Source organism: Carassius auratus, chromosome 25 (genome assembly GCF_003368295.1).
Source record: "Carassius auratus strain Wakin chromosome 25, ASM336829v1, whole genome shotgun sequence".
NCBI classification, from domain to species: domain Eukaryota; kingdom Metazoa; phylum Chordata; class Actinopteri; order Cypriniformes; family Cyprinidae; genus Carassius; species Carassius auratus.
In genome coordinates, this window is record NC_039267.1 from 7589839 (window position 1) to 7602971 (window position 13133).

Genomic DNA, 13133 nt, shown 5'->3' on the forward strand with positions numbered 1-13133 from the left:
TCTTTGTGCACAAAAAGTATTCTAGTAGCTTTGTAAAATTACAGATGAACCCCTGATGTCACATGGACTATTTTACAGATGTTTCTGTGCATTGATCGTGGTGATATCCTCTATATGGAGGGTCAGAGAGCTCTCGGATTTCATCAAAAATATCTTAATTTGTGTTCTGAAGATTAATAAGGATCTTACGATTTTGAAACGACAAGAGGATGAGTGATTAATGACTCAATTATCTTTTTGGGGTGAACTATCGCTTTAATAAAGCACACTCGAATAGGTAGAAATTAAATTTTATATTAGTTTACGGTCAGAGCTGTATCCCTTCTATCCACGGACAATATTTAGGCAGGCATGGATGTAAAGGAGGGGTTAGATATGGTGATGATGGTGGTAAAGTGGGCCGGGCCTCGCGCAGCTGAGTCCCATCTGAAGCTCGGGAGCGCGCGTTTAACATGATTGATCCGCTAATGGGACAGAAGAGCAGACGCACAACTTCAGCTTTAAATCTACCCACGGTTCCTCTTTCCTCCTTTCTTTCCACTTCAACTCAAACGAGCTTGATGTGAGCGAGAAGGGAAACAAACTCCAAAAATCACCTCCTTTCCCTTCTGTCACCCTCACAGAGCACCTTTCACCTTTACTTTCGGATTGTGGCTTTAACTCACGGCTTCACTGGGCACAAACGACACCAGATTCTCTTCTGCAACTTTAACGCACACCAGGGACAAAATCACCGACAGGGAAACGTTTTTTTTTTTTTTTTACTTTTCTGGCACAAAGAAGCGTTAAAGTTACACAATGAGTCTGAAGTCAGATTCAGAGACGAACACCAGTGTTTCATTAGAGGAGGAGGTAAGAGAAATAAACTATTTTAGTAAACACAAACTTCGTTTAGTGAAGTTCAAGTCACTGCCGGCGGATGGATGACTGTGGGAAAACTGTTTTGGCGTTTGACATGTCGATTAAATCTCGTGTGAAGCGTTTCGGAGGCGTTTGCCGCTTTGAGGAAAAGCGTTTTTACTGTGGAAAAGCTTTGAGAGGAATGTGTGGAGTCTGTTGATGATTAATCTTGAAGTTGGTATTGAAATATGACTCACCTGATGAGACACTCTCTAAAGTTTAAAGCCAGATTTAACGAGCAAATGTTTCAGTGGGTTTTCTTTGGACTTTTTTTCCTCTTTTTCTTCGGTTTGTTATGTTTTGCTGCATTAAACAAACAATGACGTATTGAACGTGGGTCTTGGTTATTAAAAAATATATCTTCACTTTTAGTGCCTTCATTTTCAATGCGTGTCAAAAGTATTGTCGGCGTTTCGGGGTTTCGTAAAAAAAAGTCCTAAACGCATTAATTTGCGTTGACTTGTAATCCATTTTTTTAAAAACATATGGATGTCATCTTTTACAAAAGGGGTCATTGTTATAATTTTAGCTTTTGATTAATTTTAACTTCAGACGCAGTTGTGTAATCTCTATTGTATTCTACTTAATCTACATCTATTTTTTTGTGTGTGTGATGTGCAGCTTTTAACTTATTCTTTAAAATTTAGTCTTTCAGCATTTGCAGTAAATTGAAATAAAAAATGAGTTTATAAAGAAGCATTTCTTATTCTATAGGTCCTAAAGTCTTATTTTTAGCAATATTCTACACCAGTTTCTCTGCTCTTATGTGTAGATGTCACCTCTGACCTCTTGTAGAGGCATTTCCTGCAGTTCAGTGTTTTGCTGGCTCAAGACCTTACAAGGCAGTTTGCAAACACAACAGACTTGAGCAGGGTTTTTTTGTTCTAGTGAGAAGTTAGTGAGGATCGTTGTGTAACTGGTGCAATCTGGGCTGGGAGTTGTGTCCTGTGATTGTTACTGGGCAGCACTGGGTCAGAGCGTTTGGTGTGGCCTGTCCAGATTGTTCATTGTGTTCAACCTGCAATAATTCGGACAGGGGTTTCCTCCCTCTGTGCCTCGGACCGGTCGCTTGCATGCCCTTTGTTTCTGTCCTGTTAAACCTGCATCCCGTTTTACTGACCGCCGACAGAATCGACTGTTTATTTGGGTTATTACGTGGCACATTGTCCATTATTTGTCATTGTAGAGTTTATTCCTTTTTGATGAAATTCCTGTTGTTTATTTACCCTCTCAGCTGCTGGCAGCGCTTGAGCACTGCACTCGTGTTTCAGGAACATTGAGGATAACCAAAGTTTCTGCTGAGGGTTTTAAACTGCTCTCCCTGCAGCCGTTCGGTCACTCGCTCCTCTGAGATGCTCCGGAAATGACAGGTTTCCAGTGGCTGATTTATTAGTGGACATGTTTGACGTTTGTCCAGAGATGCACACTGATGAGTGGCTGTTTTAGCACTTTAATGACCTGACACATTGTTTTTAGTGTTGGTACCACATTTTGTGCACCGTGGTGTTAAATTGCTACCATTATTCTTGTACCATGGCATATAATTCCTTAAAAGAATACCATTACATTTTTTTTTAACACAATGAAAAATATGACTCTCTTAACGAGCATATTGGAGTAAAAAAAAAAAAAAGTGACATTTTTAAATTAAAAATCCTTAAAGTAGTATTATACGGGACCAATGACAGAATTTATTGACAGTCCTGACTGAGATAATAGGAATTTTGGAACTTTTTTTTTTTTACTCTATTGGACAAATTACGGTTTCATTAACTGCACAGATATAAGAATTACAAAACAGAAGAATTTAATTCCTATAAACTTTAACTCTAATAATAGGAAAAACTTCTATACTTTGAGAATCTGGACTAAAAATTTGTGTTCAGGAGAATTTATATCACAATGCAGGTTTTTTTTTTTTTTTTTTTTTTTTTTTTTAAGCCAAAACAAAAATCTTGTTTCTAGTTCTGTGGTAAAATGTGAGCTGCACATGTTTTTATTTTTTTTTGTGAGGTTCACCCAAAGCCCAGGGTCTTTCAGATTTCGGTTGTTCACCTCCTGAAGCATTTGGAGAATGTGATGGGTCAGGCTGAACCAAAGTTCTCTCTTCCCCTCTTTCTTTCCCCTTTTCCGTAAAAGGTCATGGCACACTGTGTCCTTCCTCCAATCTTTCTCTTCTCCCCTCTAGATCTGTATGAGTTGCTACATCGATTTTAAAAGGCCACTGCTTTTTGAGTAACTCTAGAATCTGTGATACTTAGTCTTAATTTGTTGGATTAAACATGTTCTAGGAATTCCAAGGTCGAGTGCCGGTTTGCGGGTCATCCTTCAATTATTTTTTTTCTTTATTTGATCTCCCTTTGCTCTCTCTGTTCACTGTAATATCATTTGATCCATCCTGTAAATTTTTCAAGTTAAATTTGGTTTTCTACCTTCTACTCACATTGGAGCAATAATGCTGTCCGCGCCCTGCAGAAGTTTCTGCATCCATGCTTAGGGTCACACACACACCTGATCACCATGCACACACTTCTGCTCACTAAACTAACATGATCTCATGATTTTGATCTGAACTAATTCAGTCTCCGATAGCAAATTCAACAGACAAACGGGGAGACTGACACAATAGGAAGGGACAGAGACAGTCCAAGGTAGTTCTAAGCAGTTTCTGTTTTTCTCCTTTCAGATGCACAATTATAAAACCATACATGGCACTCATAGGTCAGAGGTCACCTGCATTTTGTGTCATTTGTTTGCTGATGTCATTTAGCCCTTTCCCTGTTCTAGGTACGAACACTATTTGTCAGCGGACTGCCTGTCGATATCAAACCACGTGAGCTTTACCTGCTGTTCAGACCCTTCAAGGTGAGAGACAAAAAATAAAAATCTGGGAATTTAGTCAGTCCACATTTTTCTGGATGTGGTGATTTTGGTTAAAAAAAAAAATTTCTGATTTTTCATTTGTCCTTTTTTATTAAACAGGGATATGAGGGATCTCTCATAAAACTGACCTCAAAACAGGTAAAGTTGAATTATTTCCTTTTAGTGTGGATTATGATTTCTCCCAATTTATTTAAAATGTCCGGTTCATATTTAACCTCCCTTTTTTTTCTTTTTTAACCAAATTATCTTATTCTAATCTCTCGATGTATGTGGTTGTTTAAAATTTATATAGGTTGAAACTTTCTTTTTCTTTTTTTTTTTTTAAGCACATCATTACTTGTTTTTAACTCGTACTTTCATTTTAATATTAAAGCTAATATAATTTATTTTGAATTTGAGGTGAACTGGTACATTCTTAACATTTTATTTTCAGAGATTTTTCTGACTGGTACTTGCTTTTGTCTGTTTATCCATCTGATGTGTTTGTTCATTTTCTAGCCTGTGGGGTTTGTCACGTTTGACAGCCGGTCTGGGGCTGAAGCGGCCAAGAATGCGTTGAATGTAAGTGACTTGCTCCGTCAGTAAGCTAAAGTGATGGCAACTTTTAATTATTCATATAACTGTCTGTGCTTTTATGTCCTCCAAACTTTGCTCTTAAGTCTGACTCAGATGCTGGTCTCCTCTCTATGGGGGGTGGGGAAGTTTCAGTTGGTCCCTAAGAAAAGTTCCATGACGTCATGCATTTCATGAGCATACTTTGGGAATCAGTGCACTTGTGCTGCTGTTCGGTTTATGAAGCAGTTGCTTGATTTGTGCATTGTATGAAAGTGCATCCTGTCTCATCTGTTCTCAGGGAATCCGCTTTGACCCAGAGAGCCCTCAAACGCTGCGTCTGGAGTTTGCAAAAGCCAACACGAAGATGGCAAAGAGTAAACTGATGGCCACACCAAACCCTTCCAACCTGCACCCAGCTCTAGGTGCACACTTCATCGCTAGAGACCCATGTGAGTATAACACTGGGCTTAAGCCCCACCCACACCACAGAACATGATGCTTGTTCTGAGTTTATTTTGTGATGAACCACTAGAAATCTACCGCATGCATTTTGGGGTATTTAAGCATTGTCGTTTAATGGTTTAGTCACAATGTAATCTACAGCAAAAGAGCAAAATCATTTTGCTACATGTGCACTATTTCTGAGTGCTTTCAGAGAGGCGCATGCATGTGAAGACTGCTGAGAGCGGGGAAGTATTTAACTGATTTGTTTTTGCCACTTCATAGGCCTTAAACCATTAAAAACACATACTTGAAAGAAAAAAGCCCATCTTTACAGAAATCCTCATCAACCTGGTAATTTTGGTCTTCAGTGAAAGCAAACCGCTGACAAAGAAAGAGCGCAAGTTTATTGGATGCAGGCAGCTCTTAAAGTGACAGCAGTCAGATTTGTCAATCAAACAACAAAAGCGAATCTGTCACTGCTCTTGAGTAAATCACTATTGAAACATTAAGACAAACGTACACCATGAAGAATATGCAGTGTTTTTATTTTATATCTCATACAATGTAGCATTTTCTTATACTTGTGATACTTTTTTTTTGGTCCTGTTTGTAATTTGGTTTCCTGGTTTGGTTTTTCCTTTTTAACTTTCAGGCTGTTTCTTTTCAGTGAGCCTGAGGTTGTTTTTCTTTTTTAACTTTAAATCGATGCTAGAATTCTCATATGTTTGATTCCGTAGATGACCTGACAGGGGCAGCACTGATCCCTGCGTCTCCTGAGGCGTGGGCTCCGTATCCTCTCTACACCACTGAACTGACCCCAGGCCTGCCTCATGCTGCCTTCACCTACCCCGCCGCTGCTGCTGCCGCCGCCGCCCTGCACGCCCAGGTGAGGGATCAACCGGTGTGTGGCCTCTCTTCCTTCAGGCCATCACGGCCTCTCTGCTGTTTCGGTCCAGAGTGACGTCGCCAGAGCTTGTTGACCACGTTCTGTGGTTGCAAATTTGTAGCATTCATAATTCTAAAGTCGCCAACTCCAGATCAACAAATGTTGAAAGCCTTTTCCCATTAGTTCTATTGCTTTGTAAGGGATTGTGGGTAAAGCCCAAGTTAAGGATTTCTTTTTTTTTTATTTTTTTATTTGGTTTTTGGTTTTTGAATTTTGGTTCTTATTTTAATTTATACTTTTTTTTAATTATTATTTAAATTGGCTTTGTATATACTCTTATTTAATCTATTGAATTTTTTTGTACTTTTGTTGCATGTTGTTTTGATTGTTTGGATCTTACACAAAAAGATTCAATCAAAATACAAAGACAAAATTAAATGGAGGGATGCAAAAAATCTATATGAATACAGAATAAAAAAATAGTTTAAATATTTTAAATCTTCATAAATTTTTATTTGGAGTCTTATGAATTTGAATTTTAAATTTAAATGCAATTTCTTGAATTTTTCTTAACTAATTTAGGAAATGTACTTTTATTTAAAAATTGCATATAGAGCAATGCAAAAATTCAAGCACATGTGTATGTATATTGCATTTTTTGATCCCAGGGAACACATGTTAGGAGAAAATTGTTAGCTTGAATGCAATGTAAGTCGCTTTGGATAAAAGCGTCTGCTAAATGTTGTGTACTACCCTATTTCACAAAAATAACATGAGCCTTTATTTCAGTAGCTTGTAGTTCAGTATGCCAACTTTCCCATAATGCACCTGACTCGCGCTCTGTTTAGATCTGACCATGGGTCATCGTGAGGCAGCTAAACCAGAGGAGGTGTCAGGGGTCCACACTGAATATGACAGGTCTGATTACCCAGAATCCCTTTAGAACAGCATTCCTTGGCCTGCTAGCATTGCTACGAGTTCACATCAGAGAAAAGCTGTTTTTAATTGCATCTCAGGTTGGATTATGACGTTGAGTGAATCTGTGCCCAGGGATTCAAAAGTTTAGCCAAAAAAACTGTTTTTATAATCCATTGAAAGCAGCACATCTGAATTCTCCCCATGAATGCTTTGCGTTGTAGGTTTAAATGGGTAAAAATTAATATTAAAGTGTTTTTATGCTCCTCAGGTGGTGATGTCATGGTTTTGTCAGTCTTGCATTGTTCGCTTGAGTTTAATGAAATGTGATTGGTTTTGAAGAGTGTGCTGACAGATCAAGTTTATTGATTGGATGGCTAGACTTTGTAGTTGTCGTAGCAACACAGTGAGAGCTAAAGGTCATGGATGAGGAGGCTTTCCTTCAGTCTCTTGAGTGGCACTGTAATGTTCATCAAGTCTTGAATTCAGCTTGTTTGCAGTTTAAGTGTAAGAGAATGAGACGTTATCCAAACAAATGAGAAAGAACGGATCCAAACAAGTGTTTTACAGTCCTGTTTGGATTGACTGGCTAAGGTTGTAGTGTTTTGTCAGGATCTCAAAGGGGTTGTGAAAGGTTTCATCCTCGGGGTGAGCGTGTGAGTGCTAATGGACACATTCTCTGCCCAGTGTCACTCCGAGGGGCTTCAGAGTTCAACCATTTAGTTTTTTCCAAAGAATAAATGGATTTTTCATTTCAGTATAAATGTAATAATTGGATATATGATTGTAGTAATAGTTGTTGCAAGAATTATTACAATTATTTCTACAATCAATAAAAAAATTTATAAGTGCAATATATTGTAATTTTTATTGCTGTGTATGTAAATGTGCAAAAACAAAATATACCAAATTGTGTTGGTTTGTTTATATGGGGTGTATGCACATTTTACTTTATTTAGATAAATTATGCATTTAAAAGGTTATATAAAATTGTGCAAAACGATTTAATCTTTCCCTATCCGTATGAAGTGGTTACATTTTTACATAAAGTCTCTTATTATAAAGTACTACTGTCTTGTAAAAACAAGGCGTACTGTACATTTTTACAGGAAAAAGCTGTTAATATCCTGCTTCTCATAATGTTTTTATATTCTGTATCTTCCGGACTACCGGGGGGAAAAAAGCTTCTGGAACTTTATTTATTTATTTTTTTTTTGTCATAACTTTGTTTAGAGCGTAAGAGGAAAAAAGTAAAATATATTATTTTTGAAGTTTTAAACTGTGTAAGGTCACAGAGAAATTTGTTAATGTAATGTCCTCTGTAGAGGGCAAAACTCCATAGCTTGGAGTCGGGAGGATATTAAAATGTATAATGAAAATAACATTGTTCTGTATAAAGCTCATAAACAACCAAGAACTTCTAGCCATCCTGGATTTATTTGGCTCAAGGAAATAAAGTGGATTCCTTCGGCATGTTTGCATGTAGCTGGGATGACATGACTATAAGTCTGCAGTCGAACTGCTGGAAGACCAGAACTCTTGGTTTTCTCTTACTCCTTATCCAGAGCTTTCCAGCACACACCTGTGTGAGGTTACATGGCCTGCGCTCTGCCGCTCGAACCACTCGACGCCGCGTGAAGAACCTGGGAGGGAGTCAGCGAAGGGCTGAAACGGACGTGCCAGGCTGATTGTCGTCCTCTTGCCCTTGGCTGGGGAAATGGGGGTTTTGGCGTGGTTTGGGAGGACAGGACGGGAAAGGAGTAAATGTCATCTTGCTGAAAGATGTTTATAGATGCACTGATAAGAGTTTCCTGCTCAGTCAGGGAGTTCATGCTTGCGTCAGGTCATTAGCACCACTCAAACTGGAGCCTTTGAGAAATCTCTCTCTCTCTCTCTCTCTCTCTCTCTCTCTCTCTCTCTCTCTCTCTCTCTCTCTCTCGTCCTTTTTTTGTTTGTCTACAGTTTTAAGACTTTTTACACTGTCTTAAGGGTTTGTGAGTTTCTTAAATGCCTCTTAGCAGCAACTTTTTGGCTCAGAAAAGTTTGTTTGCTTTATGGTTCTTTGGGGATGTTTAAATTGTTCTGAATGTTAAGCTCGTTTGTTTTGGTTTTGTACAGAATAAAGTATTTATTAATTGGCATTTATAAATAACGTGGTTTACTGTATAATAAACATTTGATATTAACTGTTTTTATAAGTTATAAGTGTTATTACTATAGAATAAAAACATTAAAAAGCATAATTTATAAATTAACATGTATTGTTAATGTAGTATTATAGAAAAACATGTATTGTCTTAATATGTAACTTTTTTTTATATACTTAAATTTTTCTTTTCATAAAACATTAATATAAATGTATTTCTTTATATAAAACATGCAAGTGATACTTTTGAGGAACCAGAATTTTTATAAATAAATGTTATTTTTATTGTAATATAAAAAAAAATATTTTACTAAACACTTTTTACTTAAGACTATGAAAACAATCAGTAGTGATGCAGTATTTATAAATGTTAGATGCAAATATGAACTCTATAATTACAATAAAAATAATATCACTTATTTGTGGTCCAATGTCATGTTTGTCAAGGAGAAGCTTGTGAAATCTGAGATCTCATTGTAACTTCTCTTGTTCATGTCTGTAGATGCGCTGGTACCCTTCTCCCTCTGAAAGTTCTCAACCGGGGTGGAAGTCCCGCCAGTTCTGTTAAATCGGTGAGTATCACTTGCTTCACCTCCTGCTGATGCTCCCTAGTCCTGAGTGTACTCCATGATTGTAGATGACCATAAGCTGATGCGCCGTTCTCGTCTCTACAGATGCAGTTCCTTGCCAGACGTTTTGTTTTAGTTTTTCTCTCCTGTTTAAATGAAGGACAACTGGGCTCAGCATTTAATTTAATCTGGTTTATTTAATGGACAATCTAAGCATGAAGTATTGTTTTCCTGGAGGTTTTCTACAAAGCACTCTGAGATACTGAGGACTCTGACAAACCTCCCGGTACTGTCTCGGTTTCCAGAGCTGCGCTTGACGAGCCAATCAGGCGCAGGCGTTCAATGAGTCTAGCTGCTCTGATAGAGGTTTGTATTTAAAGTAGTCACCCTGCATGCGATAAGATGTGAGTTTTAGAATTCAGACCCTTTTCTTTTCCGTCCCAGCTGACCCTAAATGTTTTCAGCCTCTTGTTTTTGCGGTTTCTTTAATTTGTGTGAAAGGTGGAGAGCTGAATTTAGAATTTTTGTTTAATCCAGTCTGTATACATTTGCTTTCTATTTAATAACTGATGACATGCACTGGGTATTTGTTTGTGTTTGTGATCTTGACGTGAACAGAGCAGATTCGAGTTCTTGTCTCCTCCAGACCTTCAATACATCTTCCTCTGCCCTGAAATCAAACCTCTACGTGTCTGCTTGGAGAATATTTGAAAAAAAAAAAAAAGAAATGTACAAGTGTTTTGTACATTGTGTAATGAATATTTAAGCATTTGTTTTGTGCAATTAAATAAGTATATATGTATGAGCAGTTTAGGGTTCCCTTTTTATTTTGGGATGTTTTAGTTGATTGTTAATTCGGTCTATAACCTGTTTGAAGTAAGTGCAATTCCTGATCCTCCCCCCTTTTTTTGTTACATACTGAAGTTTCCAGACTGTGGCAGTACTGCAAGTTTAAATGGACTGCTAACATGAGATTGCTGTATTATAATATATATTAAAAGGTAAATGCGTGTTGTTGTTGTTTTGTTTTTTTCTCCTTTCCTAGAATGTGAAACTGGAGAATAAAAGGGATTCTGAGGATCTTGTTTTGAGTGGCTGCTTCTTATCCAGAACCAAAATTTTATATTTGCTGGAAATGTACTCTCCTTCAGGCCCTTCAAGATGTAAGTGTTTTTCTTCATCGGATTTGGAGAAATGTATAATTACACCATTTGCTCTGCAGTGAATCGGTGCCGTCGGAATAAGGAGTCTAACGGCTGATTAAAAACATCACAATCCACATGACTCCAGTCCATCATTTAATGTCTTGTGGAAAAAAAAGTTGTGCATATGCAAAATATCACTTTCTCCAGTAAAAAGTTGCCTAAAACCTGCACAGATCAAGCAATGTTTACAACCAAACAGTCAAAGGCCAAAGCTATTATAAGCGTGAGTAAATTTTGATGTTCGAGGACAGAGGATGGGCTTTTTCCACTGGAGGAAGCTCTATAGAGTTTTGCCAGAAGCAACATTTTGAAGTTTAAAATATCTTGATACGTTTTATACAAACGCACCTTTTGGCTTCACAAGATGTTGACTGCTGAACTGGAGTGGTGCATATTATTGTGACTTTTTATCAGCTGTTTGGACTCATTCTGACGGACCCCATTAACTGCAGAGGAACCGCTGGTGAGCAAATGATGTAATGCTAAATTTCTCGAAATCTCATGAAATGAACTCGTCTACATCTTGGATGACCTAAGGATGAGTATATTTTTAACAAATATATTTTTGGGGGCTGAACTGTTCCTTATAGTATTTCCTTGCATGGATTTTACACCCTTCTATATATTCCTCTTACTGCTGCAGATATCATGAGTTTAGAGGTTATTTTAGTGTGTATATCTGCCCTCTCGCTCCATGTTTTTCCTTTTAAGGCATCAGTTCCTAAGCAGCTGTTACAAGCTGAAGAACAGAACTTCATCTACTCACAACACAACCTCCGCTCTGGCCTGGGAAAAGCTGGTGTTTATTTGAACAGCGCTATTGTTTGCAAACTACGTCTGAAAGAATATCAGTGGGTAATTCAGTTTATTTGAATGGTACTTTCGCAATATGTTGTTACAAGTCAGCTTTACCAAAAATAGTGCCTTACCAACTCCCAAGTGAGCAAGCAGAGGCAAACGGCAAAGGAAAACCCCCTCAGATGTTTAAGCAGACAAGGAATAAACCTTACAAGGGAACCAAGACTCCTCAAGGGAAATCCTAATCATCTGGCTCACATTTAAAGTCCTTGTTTGTTTTTATATGCTTGTGTACTCTTAAGAAGTTGTTCAAAGGTTTGAATAAGATTTTTAAATATTCTTATTCGGCAAGGATTTAATCAAAACAGGCTGCAAAGACATTTCAAATGTTAGTCTTCTATTAAAAAAAATTAAATTTATATTTGTGAATATGAAGTAAAATGACAATGCATCATGTAAAATGGCAATGTATTTATTTAAATTAACTTTCACATACTGGTGCTGGTCCTATAATTAGAATATCATCAAAAAAGTTGATTTATTTCACTAATTCCATTCAAAAAGTAAAACTTGTATATTATATTCACTCACAGACTGATATATTTGAAATGTTTATTTCTTTTAATTTCTGATAATTATAACTGAAAACTAAGGAAAATCCCAAATTCATTATCTCAGAAAATTTGAATATTACTTGAGACCAATACCAAAAAGAAAGGGTTTTTAGAAATCTTGGCCAACTGAAAAGTATGATCATGTACAGCACTCAGTACTTAGTTAGGGCTCCTTTTGCCTGAATTACTGCAGCAATGCACCGTGGCATGGAGTCGATCAGTCTGGAATAAACATTTGAAATATATCAGTCTGTGTGTAATGAATTAATATAATATACAAGTTTAACTTTTTGAATGGAATTAGTGAAATCAACTTTTTGATGATATTCTTACATTTATTTACGTGCAAAATGAAAATAAAAATTCAATTATATAATTTACATTTGCCATTTACTATACTAGTTTTAATATGTAAATTAAAAACATATTTTAGCACTTTATAAGTTGGAAAATTAGAATGAAATTGTCTTACCCAAAGTGATTATACTGTAAATTTAAATACAGAAATATATTGCCATTTTAGATATTGCAGTGTCATTTTGCATATTACATTTGAAAAATAAATTTTGCTACCCATATGCTTCCATAGATAAATGTTTCTTGGCCACTTAATCAGTATATTAGAATGATTTCTGAAGGATCATGTGATCCTGAAGACTGGAGTAATGATGCTGAATATTCAGCTTTACATCAGAAAAATGAAATGTAAAATATATCTAAATAGAAAAATACTATTTGAGATTGCAAGATTTCACAATACTACTTTTACAGTTTCTTTTACAGTAAGAAAAGCAACCTCAGTGATGCATAGCCTACTAGACTACAGTAGAAATGAATAGTACTATATAGTATGCTTTTTTTTGACCATATCAATGATGTAAATAACACCGAGAACTGGTGTTAGTGAACATACCAAACGTTATAAACCGTATTATAATGTTTAAGAGCGGGTGTTGCAAATTTATAACTTAAGGTGCAAGACTTCCGGTTACTTTAGTTGTACAAAAACAATCCGTCATGCTGGAAAGTTCATATTATTTTCATGTATTATCGAGTTTGTTAACACATTGGTTTGTAGCGCAAATAGTTTTACCGTTTACTGCACTTTGTTTTTGTTTTTCTTTTAGCTATTTGAATCGGGAGTCTCGCACATAATAAATAGCTTACTTCCGCGTTGCAAAACAAGGCAGATAAACACGTGTTTCTGACATGAAAGCA

The 13133-nt window shown here is 36.7% G+C and overlaps 1 protein-coding gene across 2 annotated transcripts; it reads left to right on the forward strand.

Annotated features, from left to right (window-relative positions):
* Nucleotides 1-412: 412 nt before the first annotated feature.
* LOC113043165 (RNA-binding protein with multiple splicing 2) lies at nucleotides 413-10378 on the forward strand. Of its 2 annotated transcripts, none has more exons than XM_026202375.1 (8): nucleotides 413-852; nucleotides 3688-3765; nucleotides 3883-3921; nucleotides 4282-4344; nucleotides 4637-4787; nucleotides 5520-5683; nucleotides 9232-9301; nucleotides 9404-10378. In XM_026202375.1, the coding sequence occupies exons 1-7, from the start codon at nucleotides 799-801 to the stop codon at nucleotides 9295-9297; spliced, it is 615 nt and encodes a 204-aa protein (XP_026058160.1). In that variant the 5' UTR covers nucleotides 413-798; the 3' UTR covers nucleotides 9298-9301; nucleotides 9404-10378. The 2 variants fall into 2 exon arrangements, with proteins under 2 accessions (XP_026058160.1, XP_026058161.1); XM_026202376.1 differs by having other exon boundaries at nucleotides 415-852; nucleotides 5520-5668.
* The last annotated feature ends 2755 nt before the right edge of the window (nucleotides 10379-13133 follow it).